Source organism: Hydra vulgaris, chromosome 14, assembly GCF_038396675.1.
Source record: "Hydra vulgaris chromosome 14, alternate assembly HydraT2T_AEP".
Classification (NCBI taxonomy): Eukaryota; Metazoa; Cnidaria; class Hydrozoa; order Anthoathecata; family Hydridae; genus Hydra; species Hydra vulgaris.
The window spans coordinates 27,172,798-27,200,658 of NC_088933.1; the positions used below are offsets into that span (position 1 = coordinate 27,172,798).

General features: G+C 29.4%; 1 protein-coding gene and 1 long non-coding RNA gene across 2 annotated transcripts; one reads left to right on the forward strand and one right to left on the reverse strand.

The window, feature by feature from the left end:
- Positions 1–807: 807 nt before the first annotated feature.
- LOC136091005 (uncharacterized) lies at positions 808–2,211 on the forward strand. Its single transcript, XM_065817989.1, has one exon. The coding sequence runs from the start codon at positions 808–810 to the stop codon at positions 2,209–2,211; it is 1,404 nt and encodes a 467-aa protein (XP_065674061.1).
- A 12,221-nt stretch (positions 2,212–14,432) lies between these two features.
- Positions 14,433–26,182, reverse strand: LOC136090526 (uncharacterized). The gene is made up of 3 exons (XR_010643464.1): positions 25,440–26,182; positions 17,237–18,317; positions 14,433–17,072 (listed from the first exon to the last, which is right to left on the reverse strand). It is a non-coding gene; the product is annotated as an uncharacterized LOC136090526 (long non-coding RNA).
- Positions 26,183–27,861: the final 1,679 nt, after the last annotated feature.

Genomic DNA, 27,861 nt, shown 5'->3' on the forward strand with positions numbered 1-27,861 from the left:
GACTTTATCATGTATGACAACAGCTTCAGTATCGATATCGAAGAAGACTCTCCATACTTCGGTAGTTTGCAGGATGATATGAATGATGATGATACCCTGCAAGATGGTGTATTTGGAAGAAGATCATTGATAAGATCTCTTGAACTGCTCTTCACTGAACACAGTGCAGGAATATTGATAGCAGAATCGAAATCCTTGGGAGTTCTACACTATGATGACAAGTTCTACTTCACAGATTCACACTCATGTGGAGCAAAAGGCTCTTCAACAAGATCAGCAAACGGAAGAGCGTGTGTGATCGAGTGCAATTCGATTGAAGAACTCTCGCGACTGTGTAAGCGTGCAACTGGATCACGCAACTCGCAGTATACACTAGACTACATCGACGTTCATCCCAAGAATGATATTATGAGGTTGAAGGATTATGCAGCAGAACATCCTGGAGTTCCATTGGAGAAAGCAGACACCATTCCAATAGGACAAGCTGATACTATCACCAGACAAGAAATGCCGATATTAACATCAGTGATGGCACCTATCGACTGTGCTCAACCAGATGTTGAAGATGAACTTGAAGTGTCTAGCAATTTGAATGAGATTACACGAAAGACACGAGACAACATCGTCAATGAGGCTCACGAATTGAAATCTGAAGAGTATGCCTGGTACTTCCTCTTCCCGTATGGAATCAACGGATTGAAACAAGAACGACCGGTTAAGATCACACCTCTCGACTACTTCCTATATCGAATACTCGGCACAGACACCAGATTCCAAAGAACCGACTACCTGTTCTAAGCGTTGTCGATGTTTGAGTATTACAGAGTCAAGTCATCAATAGCAGCATGTGCAAAAAAAATTGAAGGCCAAGATGGACAAGTAGAAGATGTACACCTCAACCTCAGAAGTCTGAGAGGATCCTCAGCATACTGGAGAACCGCACTGAATGATCTGATAGCACAAATCAGATGCCTTGGACCACCTACCTACTTCGTCACCTTCAGCTGCAATGATCTGAACTGGCTTGATATGAGAAAAGCCCTCCTCATAGCCGATGGAAGACCAAATGATGACCCGAAAAATTTGGATTCATTCACCACACAAGCACTGGTCGAAAGATACCCAGTAATTGTGAGCCGACACTTTATGATACGAGTCAATGCGCTGATGAAATTCATACGAAGTAACACCGAATTGTTTGGAGGACAACTTGTAGACTTCTGGTGGAGAATCGAGTTCCAGAATAGAGGCAGTCCACACTTGCACATGGTAGTGTGGATCAAAGACCATCCGCCTTTCACTACACCAGAAGGAATCGAACAATTGGATCGAATATGCAGCGGTGAACTGCCTGAAGAAAACACAGAGCTCTATGAATTGGTCAAGATTAAAATGCACCGCCATTCAACAACATGCAAGAAGAATGACCCAACATCCAATATCTGCAGATTCAGCTTCCCTCGTCAAGTGTGCATAGCTACACGTATCATCGCACACACTTCAGATGACTTCATAAGAAGCGGTGGTAGAATATATCTTCTGAAGCGACGGTATGAAGATCGTTGGGTCAACAATTACAATCCAACTCTTCTGAAGCTATGGCAAGCCAATATGGACATTCAACCGTGTGGATCTAATGAGTCAATCGCATTCTACATCGCCAAGTACATATCAAAGGCAGAACCTACAGAGCTTGATGTAGGCGTTGCACAAGCTATATTGCAAATACGCCGCGAAGAAACCAGCATCTCAAGAAAACTCTTCAAGATATGTATGAGAATATTGAAAGAGCGGCAAATATCGGCATGTGAATGTGTCTACCATTTAGCACATCTTGAAATGAGAGATAGTTCAAGAAGAACAGTGTCCTTGAACACTCGAAAGCCAGAACAACGATATCGAATGATACAATTCGACGAAATTGGACGTGTATCAGGATACGCAAAGAGCATCTTCAATCGCTACGAGCGACGACCAGCATCAACATCTGAATGTGACTTCAACAATATGAGCTTGATTGAGTTTGTGATGCGCTTTGAAGCTTACTATGCTAAGAGACAAGATGACGAAAATGGAGCCGATAATGATGCATACGAAGCTGAGGCCGAAGTTACAACACGAAGAAAGCTCATCACGCTTACGGACAATACGAAGATGTCAGTTAGAAACACCGGCAATAGTACGAGTCCCATACTTCATGGCAGCCAATGATCCTGAGAACTATTACTACAGTCTTCTTCTTCAGTACATGCCATACAGACGAGAAATCGAACTAATCGAGGAGTTTGACACAGCACGAGATACATTCCTCGCACGTGAAGCACGACTGAAAGAAATTATTAGTTATATGGAGACCTTCAGAGAACGAGATCGTCAATTGGAAGACGCATTTGTTCAGGTTCATGCATTCCAAGTACTTGATGAACCACATCCAAACATCGAGGATGTTGAAGAAGAAGTAGTAATAGATGATGCTATGACTGATGAACAATTCCAGATAGCTCAGCGTGCAATGAAAATGGGACAGCATGAAATATTTGTACGAATCTACCGCAGCATTCAACAACAAATGAACGGCGATACGAACCGCGAGAGATTGTTCATAACAGGAGGTGCTGGAACTGGAAAGACATTTGTGTTCAACCTCCTGAAGAATCAAGTCAATAGATGCTATGCAAAGACTGCGGTTAAGGTGGCATCGTTAACAGGAGTAGCAGCGCGACTCGTAGGCGGACAAACGTTACACAGTCTTCTCAAGTTATCAGTTCAGAAGGATGCAAAGCTTGTACATAACATGTCACTTCTGACTGGCAACTTCCTACGAGTTATGCGACAGCAATGGAAAGACACAGAGTTCTTCTTCATAGATGAAATATCGATGGTTCCCTATGAAATGCTCTGTATGATTGACTCACGGCTGAAGCAACTGAGGAACAGTAATGATCTATTCGGCGGAATAAACGTCCTACTGTTCGGAGACCTGATGCAGTTGCCACCAGTAAGAGGAAAACAAGTGTTTAATCAGCCTGATAGAATGATACCTGCTACACACCTACGGCGCCTTTTCACACTGATAGAGTTGGCTGAGAACATGAGACAACAAGGCGATACAACATTTATCGAAGTCCTGAATGACAAGATTACTCCTACCGACATCAATAAGACAGCTACCCTTCCAAGAGAGCTAGAGATATTCGTAGGTGCAAAGGTCATGCTGAGATCCAACATCGATATCTCCAAGGGCTTTGTCAACGGTGCAATTGGCTTCATCACAGAAATTATATGGCCCTACTTCCGAATAGCGCAAATACATGCAACAGATGTACCATCAATAAGAAATGACTTCGGTAGAGACGGTATACACATCATTGAGCCAATATCGAAGCAATTCCCAGCGAAACGAAATGCCGGAACAATCGAGAGAAGAATGCTACCTATAGTGCTATCGTGGGCTTCAACTGTACACAAGATGCAAGGCAGTACAGTAGACTATGCAGTGATTGACCTAGGATCTGATTTGTTCGCAGAAGGTCAGGCATATGTTGCACTAAGTCGAGTGAGATCTCTGGATGGCCTACAGATACAGGAATTGGACTGTGCCAAGCTAAATGGAAAGAAACCTTGCAACAACGACGCTTTTGGCTGAGATGGAAAGACTGAGATCGATTCCATGAATGAGAACATGAAGAAGTGCAACCGAATAAGACATATGCCAACAACAATATCAACATTTACCGACTTGACAAACTGACAAAGTGCTCTCGGATCGCACTATAAAATGTAAGGTCCAAAAGATAGATCGTTAGATAGATCTATCTTTTGCAAAAATTAATTGTAAAAACTTTTTGTATGAAATTTTCCCTTCTACAAAAGATTTAAATTATTACTGTTAATTTAATAAATTTTATAAAAATATAACAGTAATTTTTCCTTCTACAAAAATTTTAAAATTTTAAAAGAACACTGAATTAATAAAAAAAAATTTAAAAACGTAACAGTAATTTTTCCTTCTACAAAAGATAACAAAAAAAAGAATTTCTAGGCCCAATAGAATTCTGCTTGCATAAAGCATGGATTTGAAAAAAGAATTTTTTTTTGATTTACTAGTTAGCGTTGTGATTACCTAGAACAACTGCAACGAACATGCTCCAAGCCATTCTCTCCGTTCAACAGCTTTGAAAAATCCTCCCATTCTATGATCGTCTTGATCTGTGTTCTGATGAATATACCAGTTCTGACCTTAGCCTCTTATCACTTTGGAAAAAAATCTTGGAGCAAATGAAATGCTGACGAATTTTTGTCAAGAGCAGTGATAAATTGCTTAATGAGGCCTAACTTGATGAACAGCGGTGGCATTAGCACTATTTAAGAACGGTTCCCACTTCAAATTGCTCCTCCCAATAGAAAACTCGGTCCTTTGTGGCCAGTCCTTTGCGCGATAATGCGCAATATATATATATATATATATATATATATATATATATATATATATATATATATATATATATATATATATATTATATATATATATATAAATATGTATAAATATATATATATATATATTTATATATATAGATTTATATATAAGTATATATATATATATATATATATATATATATATATAAATATATATTTTAGTGTATATATATATATATATATATATATATATTCATATATATATGTATATATACAGGGTGCGGTAAAAGTTCTCGCACGAAATTATAAACAGCAAATACAGCAATGTTTCTGTACTAGATGGGAAACAAATTACACTTGAATTTAAGACAAAATAATACTGAAAAATAATAAAAGAAAACGAAGGAATACAAAAGAATACTAAAAACACATTAGATATTGAGAGAAAATACCATAATGATAATTTTTTAAAATTTTTTTTTTGTACGGGAACTTTTTCCGCATCCTGTTTATATATACATATATATATATATATATATATATATATATATATATATATATATATATATATATATATATGTATATATATATATATATATATATGTATGTATATCTAATATGTATATATATATCTAATATGTATATATATATATATATATATATATATATATATTTATATATATATATATATATATATATATATATATATATATATATATATATATATATATATATATATATATATATATATATGTATTTGTATATATATATTTATATATGTATATGTAATTTTTTATGTATATTTGTATATATATATATATATATATATATATATATATATATATATATATATATATATATATATATATATATATATATATATATATATATATATAGTATAATATTTACTTTTTTAGCAAAGTTCAGTTTGTTTATTAAACAAGATGAAAAATCGTTAATGTATCTCAAAGGAGGATTTTTTAATTCAAATAAATCAATAGAATACTTTAAAGGAAAATTAAATGGTGCATTACAAACTACCCATTCTTTTCCGGACCAAGATTTAGCTACTTTTGTTGCTTTTTGTTTTGATGCACATATAATATCTTTTGTTTTGTGTCATCTAAAATAAACTTTGGAACATTTTGAATTCAAAAAATTTTTACTTACTTGCAAAATTCAATTTAGTTTCATGCGGTCTAATTTAAAAAGCTTTACCTTTCAAGTATCTTTCTTTTTGAAATGTTGATTTCTATAAGAGCTTTTATGCTAACCATTTCTTCTGCACTTATAACTGATAAAGGAATGTTTAACATTTTCAATATTTTAATTAGATCTTTTTCTTTAAATGAATTTACAATAGCAAAGGTTTGTTGAAGTTTTGAGGTGCTGGGCAAACCAAGCATCACATTTAAAGAGTTTATATCAGCTAAATGTCTTTTCTTAATTGTCCTCTTACTAACATTTTAGTCGCCTTCTTTATAGCTGATGAGTTGGAAGTAAATTTCAAAGTCGAGACACAGAGTTAAAATTAAACTATATTTTAATAACTACAACAACAATTAAAACAAATTGTTTTATGCATTTAAAATGTGTTTACCCTTGGTATTCTAGAAGGAAAGAGAAAAAAATTGATTCTGAGTTAACTAGCTTTTGCTTTATCTTGTTTAATGTAGGATCTTCTACTATCTGTGGAATGGATTCTTTTTTTTTTATAAAAATTTATCAGAAAGAGTTGTATTAGGTACGCTTGAAGTTTTTTTGTCTACTGTAATTTTTCACCAATACGAATTTTTTCCTGTAGTTTTTAAAGTTCATTGTCTTTAACTTCGTATTTTTATTTGCATTTCGTATTGCAACCTAAAAAAATGGGCTCTATCATTTGTCATTTATGTTAAATTATCCGAATTTAAAACTGAATTTAAAAAATTACTTTGTTCACAAATAAAGCATTTAGCTTTTGTTTCCAGCTTTTTTTTAATCTCCTTAAATCAACACACTTAGCAAAAGGAGTGTTGACACGCTTTTAATATTAGTGACTTGTACATAATATTGTTGTATAACTTGCATATGCATAAGTTTAAATGGGGCTTAGATACTGGATCAATATTGATTACATTTAAATGCAAAGTTGGTTTTGGAATAGTACAAATTAAGTAATTTAAGATCGGCCTAGTCCACCTCTTCTGATTTTGTTTCATAATATATGGTTGATCAGATTTACATTTTTTAACTTTCCTTCCAGATACTTTGGGAAAACAAGAACAATTTTCTGCACACGATATTGGTGATTCAACTAGTTCAATACTAAAAATTGAACCTTTTTCAAAGTTTCTTAAATTGGTATAGCATCTATTACATATTTTTTGTGGATGGGTTTTCTTATTGTCTATGCTGGTGTTTAATTAAAATCAAGTTAGATTTAACTTGGTTGCATGATCCATATTTAAAAAGTATCTAAATATAGCAGTTGTTTATTATAAATAAAAAACGTGAAAAAAGTCTTCAATTTAAAAGTTTATGTTAAAAACCATAATTTCAACAACAAAATCTATAATATAAAAATTTATCCGCCAACACTGAAACAAATCGCTTCGGTTTACAAAAAAATTGAAATATTAAACATAAAAAAATTCAAGTTAGAGTAGCTGAGCTTCAAAAAATAATGATAGAAAAAAGTTTCGATTTTCTTGTCATACAACTGTTGACTGCGCATGCTCAGAATAAAGTTCCAATAAGTATCGATTTGAAACTGCTGTGATACATGCTGATTCATGATATATGGTGATATATATTATCATATTATAATATAGATGATTCATGATGATATGTTAAAGAACCTATGATGACATGTTAGATAATCCATGATGGTTTGTTCGATGATCTACATGTTATTGTTATCATGGTATCTACATGCTATCTACATGTATTTACATGTTATCTAAACAAAGATCACATTCAAAATGGGACGCAAATATACTTAAAACTTTTAAAGCGGTGCCATAGTAGAAAACATGCGTATGCTGAACAGTTTGAAATTGATAAATTGTTCTGCATATGTATAATTCAACTATAAATATCCAGGAATTTGCATTACTGGCTTATATTTGCGAAACAAGCATCTAAGTACTGAATACGCTGTGTATTCAAATTAAACGTTTTCAAATGGCTGGTTGTTTAAAGTGGAAGCGTGGCAGTGGTTTAAAGAAGTCAGCTTGAATTCTTCAATTGTTTCACTTAAGAGCGTGAACACACCATTAGAAACGTGGACAAAAAGGATCTTAAGGTAGAGTCAAGAGCCAGAATTAAAAAACACCATGTTTCCCCGAACGTCAAAGAAAAAAATTTGGAAGATCAAAAAAACTTTTGAGCCTCCTGAACAAAAGAAACCGATTACCATTCTCTTTTTAGATAAAAAATTGTTTACGTTGATTCTGTGTTAAACAGTTAGTGTGTAAATTATATTGTTTAAAATAAAATATAAACTTTGTAATTTTCGAAATTTATGAACTTATATTCTTTTTTTGTGTGATCTTTGGTTGCTACTTCTTCTATGAAGGAGTGAAACAAGATGCCCAAGGTCTATATCCAAACCACCTGTTCCAGGAGTCAACTTAAAGTTGTTATTGAAGCTGAGAGCAAACATTAAAAAAATGGGATAAATTTCTTAATAAAAACACTTTTTAATAAATAAATTATGTTTTAACATCAAGTTTTTATTCTACATTAATTTTGTAAAATTTTCTTACGAAATATGTGATCACATACGGTAGCTACTACACCCAGGATTTATTAACTTTTGACGACACATTAAATCTAACATACTTACTCCATTTATTTTCATTGCAATAAAAAAGTTATCCCTAATTTTTTTTTCGTGTCACTTAGCTTAGCAGTCCTTTATAAAAGGTTAGTAATAAAAAATTGGCTTTCTTCTACTTTTCACTTTTCACTATAAGCAATCAAGATCATCGATCCATCTATCTAGAAAGTCAAGTCGTAAGTGAAAATACAGCCAATATTGGAGCTTTTTTTCTATTATGTTTAAATATTCTAAGAATTGACATTTTCTTGTTTTATTGCAGTACTTCTAAAAAATTTACATACAGTCACATTTTTTTTTTTTTTTTTTTTTTTAGGTTATTTAAGGTGCTCCAAGAAGTCCTTACGGTCTTATCACGGAGCAAATTACGGTCTTCCTTACCAATGTCGCTTATTGGGCTGGAGCCGGCGTCGAACCTCGGACTTCATTTTCTCGTCGAAACTCTTAAAGTTGAAACAAAAAAATTTTCGTACTTTACGGTCGAATTTTTTTTTTCAACTTTAAGAGTTTTAATTTTCTCCCAATTTTCTCTGAAAAAATAAATTGGGAGAAAATTAAAACCCTTAAAGTTGAAACAAAAAAATTCGACCGTAAAGTACGAGAAGCACTCGAAATACAGAGGCACTAATGTTTCCCATCAAATGGCGGAATAAATCTCGATAATGGGCAATTTGTTAAAACTAAATTTTGGACTCCATTTTTTATATTCTTGCGTAACGAAAAAAGAAGCCATTCAACTGCTGACGTCAGTTAAAAAATTTTTTATTAAACTGTTTTTTAACAATCAATCAATCAATCATATATATATTCTGAAAATAAATTTTCACGGCTATTTACAAATAGTAATAAAATACTTATCTCAAGTAAATACCTTAAAAAATTAGTTTATTTATATACAATTAATCTTAGTAATAATAATAATAATAATAATAATAATAATAATAATAATAACAATAATAACAATAATAATAACAATAATAACAATAATAGTAATAACAATAATAACAATAATAATAATAATAATAATAGTAATAATAATAATTATAATAATAATAATAAAGTAATTATAATAATTTTAATAAACCGGTATTACTTTTCCTACAGCAATCGTTTTTACTTACAAAGTTACAGTTACAAACAGTAATAAACTGACAAAACGTAACAACTAACAATAACGTAATAACTAACAATTAACGTTCAAAAAATTTTTTAATATTTTACGAGCTGATGATGCTGGTATTCATAACCCAGTGAAAATTTCTCAAAATAAATTATTATTTGTATTAAGAGAATTCGTATTGTTTGATGTTTTCTTATTAGTATATATATATATATATATATATATATATATATATATATATATATATAATATATATATATATATATATTAATATATATATATATATATATATATATATATATATATATATATATATATATATATATATATATATATAATATATATATATATATATATATATATATATATATATATATATATATATATATATATATATATATATATATATATATATATATATATATATATATATATATATATATAATATGTATATAAATTATTTCTGAAATATCATTTCTTTCTAATGAGCCTTTATAAATGAAACACAGTGTAAAATGAAAAAGTTTGATGAGTGATTTTCTAATAATTTATATATATATATATATATATATATATATATATATATATATATATATATATATATATATATATATATATATATATATATATATATATATATATATATATATATATATAAAGCCGCTAAATTAAATGCAAAAACCGGTATGCTGTATTTATATTTCGACATTTTTACAGAAAAATCTATTAAATAAATCATTAGCATAACTACAGCTCTTGATGATAAAGGTAGTTTAGTTGAATTCAAGTCATGCACATGGAGATATTTAATCTATGTCAAAAGATCTTGATCATTTTGCTCTTTAAAGTAAAGAGACTGGTCTACCAACATCTTTTTTAAAATTGCATCATTATTATCTAGCAAAGAAACAAATAAAAAATATAAAATTGCATTAGCAGATAGCATATTTGCATCAGGTTTACCAAACACCTCAACAGTTATTTTGATTGGTTAAAAAATGTTTCAACCAATCAAAATAACTGTTCAATCTGAATCAATGTGAAAAAAATTTAGATTTTTATTTCTTTTGTAAATAACGTTCATTATAGCCAAGTGTATGCCGCGCCAATTATAACATAATTAGTATAAAACCAGACAATCTCTCAAATTTGAATATTACTGCAGCAGCGTCAGTAGTTGATGCAACAAAATCTGAAAAAATAGTTGCAAACTCTGATAGTTTCTCTTTAAATACGTCAATTGTTACTTCAGCTGTACAGTATCTAAGAATTTTTACCAGGACTAAATTAATGAACGATCTATTGAAAAAGATATTATTATTCAAAGATCTTTCCCAGGAAAAAAGTTTTATAGAATTTCTCTAAAATTTTGGAACATATGGTCTATAGAAATTCTATAGAACTGTAAACAATTTCTATAGAATGTCTATTAATTTCTATAGAAATTGCAATAAAATTTTTTTTTCTATAAAATAAAAAGTAGAAAAAAAAGTTCTATTGGAATTTTTATTGAAATTAACAGAGATTCTAAAGAAATTCTATAGAATTCTTTAGAATTTCTATAAACCATATGTTCCAAAAGTTTATAAAAACTCTATAAAACTTTTTTTCCTGGGTTGGTTGCGTTGACTAATCCATTCATCAAACGCAAGACTTCCACTTCTTTTCTTCTTTACTAATCCATTCATCAAACGCACGTTTTCCACTTCTTTTCTTCTCTCTTTTTCCTTTACTTTTTTAAGACTAAGTTTTCCACTTCTTTTCTTTTTTCTTCTTCCTCTCCTTTTCTATATGCGATTTTATTTTGATAATAAATTCATTTTTTTTATGTTCATGAATTAATTTCATCCCATTATTTTTATCTTTGGAAGATGGTATTGTTTTTCATTTAACGCTTGACGAATGAACTCACTTTTGCATATTCCGTCGATTGAAAATCCATCTACTGCCGCAAGTCTAGCCTCTATCTCTGCTAAAGACGGTTTTTCAGAAAAACAGTTCACATGTAACACAGCTCACTTGTCTCACAATTACTAGGACCAGTAATTTGATGGTCATTCAAGTTTCTTTACCTTATATAAATGTTAAGAATATGTTGCAAATGTCTTATTAATCCACTGGTTGACAAACCCTTACATCTTAATAACTTATTCGCAAATTTCAAACATTTGATTTGCTCGCCTCATTTTTCTTTTGAAAAATAAATCCACACAGAATTAGCCACGATAAAACAATGATTAGGCAATTCTAAGTTTTATACTAAAAGAAAAAAATTAATTTTTGGGTTAAAGAAAATAGTTTAAAATTAAACAAAATTTTAAAACTTACATAGTCATTTGAAATAGCTAAATTAAAATTTTCATTACTGGAAAGAACCCAACGCCATTAGAAATTTCTTGAATGATAAATTTAGTTATAAATTTTAAAGAGTAACTCACGTTTTGTATCTCAAAAGATGACTTTATCTGTTTGCTTTGAATCACGTTTAATAGAAAAGTTATGATTTGATTTTTACATTTTTCGATATTATAGACGACACCTAATGTCAGATTATACACAATAAATAGCTTTGTAGACATTAATATACTTTTATTTTGAATGAATAATTATCTTAATATAATAAAATGCATACACAAGTAGTTCTTCAAAGTATTGTCATTTTTTACTTTACATTTGTCACTATTTAGAAGTTCTCTACATCTCGAGCGCATTTTAAATGAAACCGAGGCACAGCTTCTATAAATGTTTTGATGCCATATTTAGACTTTAGACGTTTTATTAATTTAGACCATGGAAGCATATACTTTAACAACATATGCTTCATCACTTTTGTTATGCCAACGAAACTTATAACATTGTTATAATGTTTTAGCAATGTACTTGTGCTACCTGGGATACATCAAAATTTCCAAATAATTTACGGTATTGACAGTGTTACCTTGTTATAAAAGTTGTAATTTCACCTTAAATCGTAATTGCTGGACATAACTTAACATAAGATACAAAGTATTGGATTTTTTTTTACTTGTAATTTATTACGGCTATTACTGTAATTACTGTAATAGACATAATTGTTATTGATATAGTTACTATTTTTGATATTGTTTTATTATTGTTACTATTCTTATCATTGTTTATATTTGTATGTTGTGTCTTCAGGTTCTTACTTTATATTAGTGTTTCAATCCAATGAGTTTTGTGGCTGACAATTATTGTTTTTGTACTGCAAACAGCCTGTGTGTGCTGTAAACATACTTTGTCTAAAAACATAGTAGATTAACTTTCGCTTTGTGTAAGTACATTACAAAAACATTACTTTGTCTAAGAACATTTCAAGCCGCCACGTTTTAAAGGTCCAATCCTTATTTCTTTGCAAAATTCGGACGATCGCGAATATTTTTACATAACCATACACAATGAAAATTTAAATTGGTTGTAACGGAAACAATTGTAGAGCATGCGTTGTTTAGACTTTTTCTTATTAATTAAGCAAATATAAATTTATATGAAGAGCTCAAATTTTGCATGTTTTGTATACTCAAGCAGTTTATCTAATAATAATAAACTAATAAATCATATAAAGTTTAGAAATGTTATAGAAAATTCAGCGAATATAACCCAACTTCCCAAAATTTGCTCAACAGATGTTGAGTCTTTGCGGAGAAAAGCTTTAGTAACTTTTTTGCACAAACGTATTTTCAAACTAATCCGAACGTAAAAAGTTTTTTAAAAACTTAAAAAAATGTGAATAGTATTGTGGAATAACCATCTCGAATTTAGAGTTACTCATTTTTTAAATGAGTATTTCAATAAAATAATTAATAAAATAAGTATTTCAATAAAATAATTGGTTAGCAACTTAAATTTTGATGAAACGCTTTTTATTTGTTTTCAATTTTTAATCTATTAGTATTTTTAAAATACGGCTGTTTTTTTTTGTCAGTTTTGACTCAGTTATGCCGTAAAGGGGTTACGTGTGATAGAGGAAAGTCGGGTAGCCTCGGGCGGCGGGCTACCCGACTTTCCTCTATCACACTACCCGACTTTCCTCTATCACAATTAAAACTAAAACTTTTTCAGTTTAAGCCGTACATCAACTCCGAACACTTGATGTAAAAAAGCTTTATAATTTTAAATATTATAAAAACATCATTTGGGTGAATACATGGCATAAGCAAAATATCTACCATAATATGCTGAAACGATTGGCTAGGAGAGCAAGATATTGTTTCCTAGCTCCAGAAGAGCGATGTATCATCATACTTGATTCAAATGTTAATATACCTAATATTTATGAAAACTAAAAACTTTTTATTGATTAAAGATACATTTTTATTTACAATATTAATTTAAAAAAAATTGTTTAATGCTTTAATTCACTGGTTTTAAAAATAGTATTTGTGAATGAGGTATGATTAGGTGGTATCGGACACATGTTTGGAGGGTAGTTCGGGACAACTAAATCCGTTTACATATTAAAAATAAGCAACTTTTTAAATAATGCATGAATTGTTTTTAAGGATGTAGCTGAAATAATAAACATATTTTTATTTAATTCTATTGTTTAGTCTTAATTATACTTAATAATAATTTTTGCAGTTTTAACAATTTATATTAAAATTTTTTTTACATCAGACATAAATTTATTTTAACCATTATCAATAACCGATACTTTTATTTATGGAATTATAGAAAGTGGGGAGAAGTGCGACGCTGAAGAAGTATGAGTCTTCAAAAATTAGGAGAGGCCTCTAATCAATATTATTTAATGTAAACAATTAGATCTTTTCCCTTTAATTCAGCAAACATCGCTTTGTCCACATGCGTGTGGTAAAAATCGGATTTTTTAAAAGTACCCAAAAAACGAGTTTTCGAGGGGCAATATGGGACAAAGAAATTTATTTGATCGCCTATTTCTTCCATATCATTTTTTGTGTATTTTTATTGTGGAAACCTTTTGAATATTTTGATGAAAATAACGTGGTTTACAATTTTAATAGTTTTTAACTAACAATTTTTGTTAAGACGCTTTTAATTACACGCTTGTCCCACTTTTTCTAGTGACTGTTCCACTTTACCCCGATGGCTTGGTTCCTCTAAAATCTAAAATATATACACATTATTTATAAAATACAAAATTTCGGGAAGATCCTAGCTGCAACACCAAATGATAATATCGCTACCAAACAATACCAACATAACCGATACTTACGACACCCGTATTGCGAAATCTCGAAATCGTTACTGTAAGGTTACTTTTGCTAGTGACTGTTCCACTTTACCCCGATGGCTTGGTTCCTCTAAAATCTAAAATATATACACATTATTTATAAAATACAAAATTTCGGGAAGATCCTAGCTGCAACACCAAATGATAATATCGCTACCAAACAATACCAACATAACCGATACTTACGACATCCGTATTGCGAAATCTCGAAATCGTTACTGTAAGGTAGTACACCGATACCAGACTATAAACCGAGACTCGATACCAAGTTTCTAGTGTCTAATAAATATAACATCATGCAAAGTGACATGATGAAACTTTTTAGATAATGCTATTATTTTTAATGACTAATGTTACAAAGAAAAGCCTAAACCTTCATTTATTTTAAAAAACAGAGCTAATGCTTTTCAAATTGTTTCAAATTGGTTATCGTTGTTCTTTTTCGTGACTATTTGTGTACTGAGTTAAACACAAGATTCAATGATACAAATTTAAATAGTTATAAAGCATCTGGGACAGTTTTTTTTTGGGGTGCTGACCCAAAAAATTTTTGTACCCGCTCTTGTAAGAGTAAGCTGGTTAGTAATTCAGGTAAATGGCCGAAGAAAAGCTTAAAAATTAAAAAAGGACATTAAAATTTTATCAAACCAATGAAAATTGATTTATTTATTAAAATCTGTTGAAGAACCTGAAAAACCTTTTGATTAAATAAAAATAGGAAGTATCTGACAAATAATCACGCCTCCTTTTTTGCCATCGTTACTTATCTGGCTTGAAACGACATCAAACCCCGAACCTCTTGGTTCAGAGCCAGAATAAGATCTTTTTTTAGTCATATAAGAAAATTTTTTAAACCAAGTTCTAGACATACCTTTTATTTAATTTCATTAGTATAGTGAGAAGTTAACATTAAAGAGTTTATCAACAACTCGCTGGTCCTCAAGAGGTAATGTCAAGGTGTAATACAATTGCGAGAAGAAATAATTGCTACCTTTTATGAACTCGAAAATGACTTTTTTGAAGCATAACAAGGAGCAAAGCTATGTACTACAATAGTAGTAGTTTTCAGGGAATCGGCTTTAGTTGAATCAATCTGAAGTCTGATAGAAACATCCATGTGGACACTTTGTATTTTCTAAAAAATTACGAAGTATCAATATGGATGTTTCTAAACGATATTTTATCAACCACTCATTAACTATTTGAAAAGAAATTACCGGCGAAGTTCGTTTAACTTCGTCAACCAAAGTTAAATAAAGTTGAATAGATAATAATTGTTAAACTTCGGTACAGAAGTTTAACAAATTGATTTTTACTATTCGCAACTCGTTTAATAAAAACACTACTCGCCGGTGCTTTTTAATTAGTACTAGAAATGATTTCGACAAATTCGAGAAAAAAGCTAAAAAGAAAAAGAGAGAAGAGGACTTAAAAGGACAAAGGAAAAAAAAAGTCTGAAAGTTTTCTGATGGAAATAAAAAAGGACATGTTTGTTAAACTTTCAATATTAAAGATAAGAACCAAATTTTTTTCCAAAAAACTTTCTTTGTTATCTTGTAAAATTTGTAATTACAAAGAACTTTCTTTGTAATTGTTGATGGATTGCTAATTGAGCTAAAAAAACAATGATTGGCTTACGAGTCTTTGTACAACAACTATGATAATACTTTTAAAGTTTTTTTTTTTAAAATTTGTCTGACAAGCAATTAAGAACTTTTTTCTTAGAATTTAGAAATTTATTGAATTTAAAAAATTATACTTATTTACGAAAACATTTAGTCAAGAAGAAAATAAAACAAATTTGTGAGCAATTTATGCAATAGGATATAAAAAAGGATTTCACTGAAATATATTCAAACGGTGATATATATTGTACTGCGAATATTCAAAAGTACTGCTGTTACAAACTATTTGTCTGAAAATCATTTTTTTGTCTTTGTCAGATAAAATATTAATTTGAGAACGATATTGTCTATAAGAGATTAAATATTCTAGCCATATTGTCAATGGAATCTGACATTCTAAAGACTATTTTACTATTTAATGACGTCATAAAACAAACTACCCAAGCGAAAAGTGCAATGCAAAATAACGTAAGAAATAAGCATTTTTGTTTACTAATTGTTAATGCGCAAAAATGCAAAAACAAAATCTCCATAGAGCAAACTTTTCAAAGAGGGCAGTTCTTTTTTGAGTTTGTTGTTCTCCAGATTTGATTATCTGGCTTACTCATAATTGATCATATTGGTCGAACTGCCATATTTGCTCCATACGAGTATATTACTAAATTGCCATAATCTTGCATAATGAGCTCATATTTGTAAATACCATTAAAGCATTAGAATGTGTCAGAAGCCCAGTTGGATCCTGCTGCTAAAGAATTTCCAATAGTCATTGTACATAACAAAGTTACCATAATCTTGCATTTAAACTGCCTACATTTTACTCTCTCGATTATTCAGAGATTGCCATATTCTAGCATTCTAAAAAAGTATATGTTAGAAATATATATATATATGTTAAATATAACTCATATAAAATATAATATTAAATAAACTAAATATATTATTAAAATACAGTAAATGTTAAAGCAAAAATATTTTTAAATAAATTTAATCAAGTAAGTTTTATATAAAAATAAAGTTACTTGCAGCACATCAAGTACACAAAACTTTCCAGGATTGCTAAAAATAGCACGGTATCTTCCACTTGATGATTGTAAATAATTTTCGCTAGTCAAAACCTGACCATTGTATATTGAGGTTGGAGGATTTCTTTCAATGATAAGATTAACAAGACCAATGTCAAGATAATCTGCAACAACTATTTCAAAGTACTGAAATTTATTTTGGTTTATTAGGCTTTTGAGAAATTGGTTTATTACTGTAGAAATGGCTTAAGGCGTTGCAACAGATATTAACGCTCCTTTACCGACAGCACTTAAGTAGTTTATAATCTTATATCTAAACTTAGCTTTATCAACCTAGTCTTTGGCGCTTCTTTTTTTGTCGTTATAATTGTCTAACAAAAAGACGATGTAATCATTAGTTTCAAATTGGTCTTGTATATTAAAAGAGTTATAAGGCAAACCAAATCTTATATCATTCCCTAAAAAGTTTTCCAAAACAACAATCTTTTTTCTTGTTCCTTTCAATGCTGTATCGTTTTTGGGCCCGTTCCGAAAATAATTGTGATACTTATTATAATATTCATTAAAGGTTGCTGCAAACGATCTAGTATTTCCATCTGGATCGTGCTCTTCTTTAATACGCATGAGCACGGTTTCAGTTGGATTTTGATTCAAAAACTGAATGACACTATTCATAACAACATCAAAGTTCATGTGTAAATAAATTGCACCGTGATGAATTGTAAAAATGTTACTTATATGACGACATCTTATGTCTAAGAAGCGAATGCCATTTTTAAGTTGATCCAAAATACTCAAATCTTGTGTTTTAGCCCAAATTAAGCTAGTGCTGTAAGCGGCTGAATCGTGAGTCCCAGGTATATTAATACTCCCAATATGAATGTTATCAGACAGCCTAGACATCCAAGGATCAGCACTTAGCACATGGAAATTAAAAAAAAAATGCAATTGCTGCAATAGACTTCATTTTTTTTACTATGTCACACTGCAATCCAAATTTTTTTTACTATTTTCACACTGCAAATTTTACTATATTTGCAAATTTGATAATCTCCAATGATGTAATCAAAGACGAATTCTACGTAAATATAATAATGAAATGTATTTTAAAAAAAATTTAAATGAAAGCAGTTTATAAATAAAATAAGAGACAAAAAACATGTCTAATTATCAACAACATTAAAAATTTGTTTTAATAAATACTAAGTTAGTGGAAAGATTTACGAAAAGTTTAGATTATATTTAAAATGTTAAGATTATTTTTTAAATATAATTTATACGCAAAGTTAAAATTATATTTAAAAAAAAGATTACATACTTTATGAAATCTTTTTTTTTTATATATATAACTTAAGTTTATGTAATCTACACGATTAATTTGAATCAAAGTTTTCACTTAAAAAAATTATGGTTTATCTTTTAATGATTAGTTTAATTGATAGAATCTTTTATAGATCAACTCATACATAAGTCAATCTATAAAAGGAATTTTTTTTATCGATTAATGAAAATTTATTTTTTTGCACGTTTAGCGGCAATTGGTTGCAAATAAACAACTTATTTACTTTAGCAAGTTATAAATAGTTCTTATATTTTAAACTCCCCGACTCCACTTTGCAAAATGCAATTTCACTAAAAACCTTAGGAAAAAAAATCTCCAAATAAATTTCAAAATCTTTAAATATATTTGTATGCACAATAATCTAAATATATTCAAATATTATGTTTGAATATAGTTAGATTTTTAAAGAAATTTAACTACTCTCTCCTACCTAATTATAGGGGGAGGGAGGGTGGTCAAAAAGTTAGGGGGAGTAGATGCAACAGTTAAAAAATCATAAATTGGGATGTTGTAATTATTGGGGTGGGCGGAAATTCAAATTAGAGTTGATTGGCTAGAGGGTCATTAGATTGGGGGTTAGAAGTTCTTATTTTTCTTTTAGATTTTTTTCTTTTAAATTTTTGACAAAAGTTAATCTTTACTTTTTCATTATTTATAAGCGACCACATGGCTTTCTGCAATACCTTTAAGCTTTAGGCTGAAAAAAAGACCTCAACTTATTCGATGACGTTGACACTTTAATTAGGTTTTTAGTTTTCTCACTGAGAACATGGCGCTCCAAGTCATTAGTTTCTTTGTTAGCGATGGACCAAGATTTAAAACTCGTTAAAGAACTCTTTCTCAAGATTGAAGGTTAAAATTCGTTGTAGGAACATCTAGTTGCCATGCATTGTAAAAATGAAGGTACAATTAAAAACTGTTGGAAGGCAATTGCAATAAGAATCTATGTAATGTTTACTACTTAAATACATAGTTTTATATAGATAAATAGATGTATTTTTGTCAGTATAATTTTGTTTTAAATTTTTGTTTTTCTGGGAGGATAGAGGGGGAAGGGGAGGGAGGGGAGTTTATTGTTAGAGAGGGTGGATGTTAGGAAAAAATTATTTTTATTTTTTTATTTTTTTTGGGGGGAAGGGGAGGAGGGGTAGTAATTAATTGAAATCGAGGAGATTTTTTCCCAAAATTGGAGACTACAATTAGGTAGGGGAGAGTATGGGTGTAGTACATATTATCTATGAATAAATAAAAGTGATCAGCAAATAGAGCAAATAAAAACATTTTATTCAAATTTTTCAAAGTAACTCAATGAGTATATTCAATATACTACAATATTTCAATACCTCTGCAATATCCTAATGTTTTGGAAATGTTAAAATTATTTTGAATTTTTAAAATGCATCATAAATATTGGTATCTTTAAAAGTGTTTAGCTTTATAAATATCAAAAAAAAAAGTTATTTTATGGATTTAACTCTATTTGTTATAAACAGAAAACAAATTATTAAAAACCTTTAAATTGCTTTGACTAGACAGACAGATAAAAAAAAGAATTTTAATTTTAGTTTTCTTGAAAATTTTAATTAATGTGCTTTTGAAACAAAAAAATCATCAGTTTTAAAAGAATTAAAACTTTTAATTTCACCATTAAATCTCTTTAATTAACGCACTTTTATAGTTAATAACTTTAAATTATTAATTATAAAAGTGCGTTTAAAAAAATTATTTAAGTTATTAATTATAAAAAATAAATCGGTATGAAACTAGCAAATTTCTTTTTCCGAATTGAAATATCTCTTCGTCTCATTAAATCTAAAGATTTAAGGGATTTGATCAAAGAACTAAATCCATTGTATGCATCACCAAAGTTGTGCGCAAAAAGGCTGCCAGGTTCGCTTCTAGATAAAATGTACGCAGAATGCTCCGCGAAAATTGAAAAGAGAATCCCAGCTAATATTCCTCGCTTACTCACAATGTCTTTTTCGACTCGATGACTCATTCAATTTAATTCAATAAATAACCTTTATATGGCAAAGTATATTTTGATTCAACTTGCAGATGAGGAAAATGCAGCTTTAAAAGAAATTACTCCAAAAACAAATTAGGCCGCTGTTTTGGCGCTAATTAAATCAAAATGCTTTCAAGTATAGTTTGGCAAAACTCGTGAAACATATCGAATATCCTTCTAACATCAAAGAAGACTTAAAAATCGTGATGCTCCATTAGCTTTGGTATACTAATACTTTGGTGAGATGAACAAGAAATTCGCAAATGAGGAAATTATTCAGGAAATGGTCATGAAGCGCTTTAAATGCCTTATTACCTCAAATATGGGAAATGCCTATATGCTAACACCGAAGTATGCAGCAGAAGGATTCCATTTTGGTGAGGATAAGACTGATATAATCAGCTCAATTTTAGAATTAGCCTCCAAAATAAATCCCAAAATTGCTGAGAAAGTTGAAAGCAAAATGATTGAATTTGTTGGAGAAATGACAACACTGACAGAATTAAGAAAAGTGGCGATTTTAAAAATAAGCGCGAAGAATTATTTGATTATTGTTGGTCGTCAGAAATAACCAGCAGTCTTTGAAGTTGCAAAACCTATTGTTGAAATGATTTTTTCGTAAGCAACAGCAGCGAGAACTTGGTCGATTTTTTGATTTATTTTGTTTTATTTATTTTCTTTTTTAAACGATAATTTTCATTTACTCGACTAGATTATTTATTTACTAGTCGAGAAGGAAACATTGTAATAGCAGAGCATATCAAGACGAGTTTCCTTCGTACCGAAGTACTACTCATACGCTGAGGAGGCAGAGTCAGGATCTGAACCTGCAATCCGGCTGCCACAGCCAATAATTATTCCGAACCTTTTTTTTTAGAAGTGCTTTAAACAACTGCGCTATCCCAGCACGGATATTTCATTCACAATTGAGAGATCGCTTGACCAACGAACGCGTAGAAAAAAAATTAGTTTTCATATATAATAGTGTTTTGTTGAATACAAAGGACAAAAAGATCTACATTTTAGAGAAAAAAGCAGTTCTCAGCGAGTTTGAGTGTGACGAAATTATAAATAAGCAAATGCAATACAAAAATAAATCAAATTAGTTAAGTTTTGTAATACAGAAATTCGTTTCAAAATAATGAAAATAGTTTGAAATATTAACAATAAAATTATTTACCGAAAATCAAATGAAAAATTATTTCTTTTAATTTAAAGCCACCTGCGTTTGATTTATAAAAACGTTTTCTTCTAAATTTGACAATATTTAATTAATTTCACATATCTTTTGTCAGTTAAATTTATACGCGCATCCTGTACGTATTTTGCACTTAACTATTGAATGGTATGCGCGTATATTTGCCCATATGCGCATACGTTCCAAACCTTAAGATATATATATATATATATATATATATATATATATATATATATATATATATATATATATATATATATATATATATATATATATATATATATATATATATATATATATATATATATGTATATATATATATATATATATATATATATATATATATATATACATATATATAAATATATATATATATATATATATATATATATATATATATATATATATATATATATATATATATATATATATATATATACATATATACTTATGAGTTTGAGTTTGATATATTTAGTAACTAAATTAATACATGTTAACCGCAATAATGCCGTAACAATAATAAAAAATATATGTCTATATCTAAATCTTAAATTATTAATTTGATGAAGAGACTTTTCTAGGAGCCTCTATGCTAATTTAACAGTTTATTAAAACAAAATCCGATCTTTAAATGTATTCAAAGTTGGAGCGTTTACAGTGTTACAGTGTGTGAGAGAGTTCCAATGGACTACAACTCTGTTTGTGAAAAAGTTTGATCTCTCCTAACATCCTCTTACGATTTGACAGTTGAGGTGCTTGTCATGGCCGCGCAGGTTGTACACCTCACGCCCAATTAGTTGGTGCTATAGGACCATTAAAATGAACTTCGTTAATGTTGTTGAAAATCTAGAATTGTATATCTTCACGTAAACGACGTTCTTTGAGGGTGGTAAGTTTGAGTATCTGCAAACGCTTTATTTTATCAAAATGGCTGATATTATCAAAATAGCTGATATTATCTTTATTTTATCAAAATGGATGATATTAAGTTACTTTAGGATGTCTTGAACATCCTCAAGTAACTTAATGTCTGTCTCTAGATATAGGGGCTTGAATGGCGAATTCTAGATGTGACCGGATATACGTTATATAGAGTGTCCGCCACAAAGTTAAATTTCTACTGCAGAAAGCATTTTCGAGCCTTCCTAACAAGCAATTAACTGTAGATGCTGCTTTTCAACTCGCGCTCTGACTTTTAGGTCGTTTGAGATGAGAATTCCACTGTCACATTCAATAGTTGTAGCTGCAATTATGAGGCACATGTCATCGGCGGTTTCCATGGAGTACTCATGTGATAAACGTTTTTTAGGACAACCTGCATGCATCTCTTTACATTGTCTATGTTAAAGTGCATGAATCAAGTATTTGACGATGTAACCGCGTTATCAATTTTTTATTGAAGCGTTGTGATGTCCAATTCCGACTTTATGAATCCAATAATTTCGCTGTCATCAGCGTATAGTAATATATTGTGAATGATGCTATCAGGAAGATCGTTTACAAAAAAAATGAAAAGTAGTGGCCCTATGACAGAACCTTGAAGAACTCCACTTGTGACGTTCTTCCACTCAGAAACGTGTTCTCCTAGGACAACACGTTGCTTACAATCTTATAGCCACATTTTGATCCTTAGTAGCAGCTTGTTGTGAATGTCGTATGCTTTCAGTTTATGTAGGACACGTTTGTGCGGGACTTTATCTAATGCCACAACAAAATCGGTGTAGATAATATTAGGACTGTAACCTTGGTACATAGCCTCGGTAAGTATATCGCGAGCTTTGAGGATGTTAGTCCGACAGCCCTTTTTATGAAGAAAACCTTGTTGATGGTTGGAGATTTGATTGTTTTCAACGCAATGCGCCATAACATGTTTGTGAATTATTCTTTCCATTACTTTGCACGGTATCGAGGTAAGGGAGACTAGTCAATAATTGTGAGCCTTAAGCTTGCTTGCTTTCTTAAAGATGAGAGTAATGTTAGATTTTTCCTAAAGGTCAGGTACAGAGCCAGACAATAAAGATTGTCTAAAGATAAAGTTGAGCGGTATTGCAATTGCTGCTGCGCAGTTACATAAAACACGTGGATGGACTCCGCTACACCAATTGATTTAGTTTCTTCAAGACTATTTAGATGATTTTAAACATCTGCAGTTGTATATATATGTGTGTGTGTGTGTGTGTGTGTGTGTGTGTGTGTGTGTGTGTGTGTGTGTGTGTGTGTGTATGTGTGTGTGTGTGTGTGTTGCTGTATGATTTAGTATTAAAAATACTAAACTCTTGATTGATGTAGAGTGCTCAATATTTAAGAATATATATTTTTTCAAAAATAGAGCGTTTTATACTTAAATTTAAAAAAAAACATCTTTTAATGGAACTTAAAGTTTCATATCTATCGGCAATCATCAGCCATGAATTACATAATCAAAAATATTTTTTTTTTCATATTTTTTAGTTTGCAAAAAACTGACATCCCCTGTTATTATATTTTTGTTTTTCTTTGTTTTTTTTTTGCTTTTATTTTTGTTTTTATTTTTGTTTTTTTTTTGTTTTGTTTTTTTGTTTTTTGTTTTGTTTTCCACTAGATGATCTTGTCACAGAGAACTCTGTTGAAACTTAGACATTTCTTTCGTTATAGTTTTAAGTTACTTGTCAGTGATAAATTTTTAGATAAATTTCACTTTCTCAAAACCAAAATATATGGTATGTATGTATGTATGTATGTATGTATGTATGTATGTATGTATGTATGTATGTATGTATGTATGTATGTATGTATGTATGTATGTATGTATGTATGTATGTATGTATGTATGTATGTATGTATGTATGTATGTATGTATGTATGTATGTGTGTATGTATGTATGTATGTATATATATATATATATATATATATATATATATATATATACGTATTTGTATATGTATATATATATATATGTATATATATATATATATATATATATATATATATATATATATATATATATATATGTATATATATATATATATATATATATATATATATATATATATATATATATATATATATATAATAAAAACACACGTTAAAACTTTTGGAAATCTTAAAAAAGTATATATATATATATATATATATATATATATATATATATATATATATATATATATATATATATATATCAAAGTTTAACTCTTGGATAAAATTTTTTACTTTTTTAACATTTCCAAAAGTTTTAACGTGTGTTTTTATTTGTCAAGAAACTATGCACTAATGAAATTTTTACGAAGAGTTTAAAATTTCTAAAGCAACTAATAAAATAAAAAAATTTTTATAACTATTTAAAATGTGTAAATAAGACAATATTAAGACCTATAGCTTTTTCTCTCTCAAATTCGGACTACGATTTTTCATTACTATTTACAGACTGTATTTTGAAAAATTCATTTTTAATCTAAATTTAAATGGATTTAAGCTTAAAAGATTTCAATCTAAAATCTCCATAGCTTCAGATTACTATTTTAATTTCATACCATGATATTCAACATCAAATGGGTTGCTGAATATGCAATTTTAAACCTTTTTTATCAAAGTTTGTTTAAACTTATAGTATAGTTTAAAAAGTTAAATAAGCTAAAAAAAAAGTTAAATTAAGTTAAAAAAAGAATACCTTACCTTACTGATATAGTCATTTTATGTCTGAATACAACAGGTTTGAAATAAAAACTGCCAAAATCTTTACACGTGTTACTCAAATAAAACACGCTCAGCAAATAAATTAAATGTTTGAAGCCTAATGTGTGTTTCCATGGGCATCCGATAAAGCTTTGTTAGAAAAAGAAAGATTTAAAAATCTTTAAGAAAAGTAAGAGACTTATATGCTAGGGGCATTTAAATATTCCCTTGTTTATCATTTAATTTTTTTTACTATTCCCATAAACATTATTTTCTAGTTTTTTTATTTTACTTTTAAATAAAAAAAAATTAAATTTTTTATTCAAAAAAAAAAAAGAAAATCTATAAATCGTTTGATGTAACAAATATATGATGTAAATAGTGATAGCGCTTTTTAACAAACGGAGGAAGAGTTAAAAAATTAAAGAGAATGTAAAAAAAACATAGAATTCAAAATACGTCATAACCCATGTTATGACGTATTTTAAATTCTGTTTTTTGTATCAAGTTAAGATACAAAGTGTTCGTTTAAGAGTAATCCATATAATGTAAATTATTTACAGAATAGATCAGTATTAATATATGTAGTGTTAGATTATTTGAAAAAATACAATATTGTGCTGGTACTTAAAGTTTCATGCCTTTCAATCATCAGCCATATTTATTCTTAAAAAAAAAAAAAATAGATAATAGATAGAATCAAAACAAAACAACTTTCACTGGAAAATCACTCGCGTCGAATTGGCCGAGAAGAAACTTGTATCGCACTTAGATATTATTTCACTTTTGTTATTTAACAGATTTTGATTTTTTGAGAATAGAATTTCATATTTTTTACTTATGCATAATTTATAGGATTTCGTGGTAGGGTTGTGAACAATGCACTGTTTGATTATTTTCATTTAACAACTGTATTCAAAATTGCATCTTTAAATTTCCAAAATTCTTTTGATAGTTCAGTGTCATTTTTGTACTTGAGAATATTAGATGATTATATGATAATATTAGATGATTATATTAGATGATTATATGGTTGGCATATCTAATTTTGAATGGTGTTTCATTTATATCGAGGCAGAGTTTATTGACAGGAGTGGGAGTAGGATCATTGAAACTTATATTAGCTTGGTGTAGGGGAGAGTGGGGTATTGGCGAACACCTAAGCGGGAATGCGAATTAAAGACACCAGTTATACAAAATTGATCATATTTATTGCTTATCAATTAGTTTAACTACTCAGTCACAAACCCTCAAAAGGAATTTTTAAAAATCTTATTATAAAATAAAAATTTATGCCAGAAATAAAACCATTGGTGTTCGGAATTACCCTGCCTACGTGGGGTAATTCCGAACACATTGGGGGGCAATCACAAGCACTGTAATAGCGAATAAAAAGCTAATTGTAATAACTAAGTCTAAAAACTATATTATGCAACAAAAACAAAAAAAAGGAGTGACTTTATTTCCATAGAAGCTACAACAGAGTGTTACTCAAGAAAAAAGTTGCATAAAATTATCAGAAAAATTTAAAATCAAATTATAGTGAACAACATCCGCAGCTTCATTACACTACTGCACGTCTGGAACTGAGCATAGGATCCCTTCTCAGCAGGTAAAAAAAAATTGTCGAATTTATTTTTTTACAATGCTGTTTTGACCATGTTCGGAGTAACCCCGCGTTCGCCATTACCCCACTCTCCCCTACAATGTTTTTTGTAAAGCATTAGTTTGATAAATGGCAGGTATTCATATTAAGGCAGTTGCAATTGGTTTTATGTAAAATTTTGTTGTTGTTTACAATGTATTGATTGTGTATATTTTAAATAGATTTCATATTCGACATACAGATGTAACTTATTTTTATCGTGTTTCTGTTGAAAATTTTGTGGAGTTAGTGTTGTGCCGCGGCAAGTGGGCCGGCCCCCCCCCCACAAAAAAAAAAAAAAAAACTAGCCAATTTTTTTTTTTTTTTCTTAAAAAGTGGATAAAATTTACAGATTACTTCGAAACAGCTGGGTTCCTGACATATTTTGACGTCGCTGTTCATAAGACTAAAAATAATCAAGTTAACGCTTAATTTCAATTAGATATATTTTATAAATGTTAAATTGATATAGAGTTTACTAGTGAAGAGTTTGTCTAACTACAATAAATGTATTACGCAGATAATACAAGTACGTCGCAAACCATCAAAAAAAGGGTTTGTGACGTGTTTTCGTGCTTGCTCATTTATTATGCCTTCATAACTTAATTTTCTTGCTACCTCGTTCTCAACTGACAGCATTGCTAAGGAAGACAAACGTTCATCGACCATTGTTGACTTATTTAAAGATACAAAGAAATGTAGCTATATGTATTTATGTAAGATGAAGCAAGATTATTTATACTAACCTATGAAATGTTTTAAAACTAGTTTTAACTT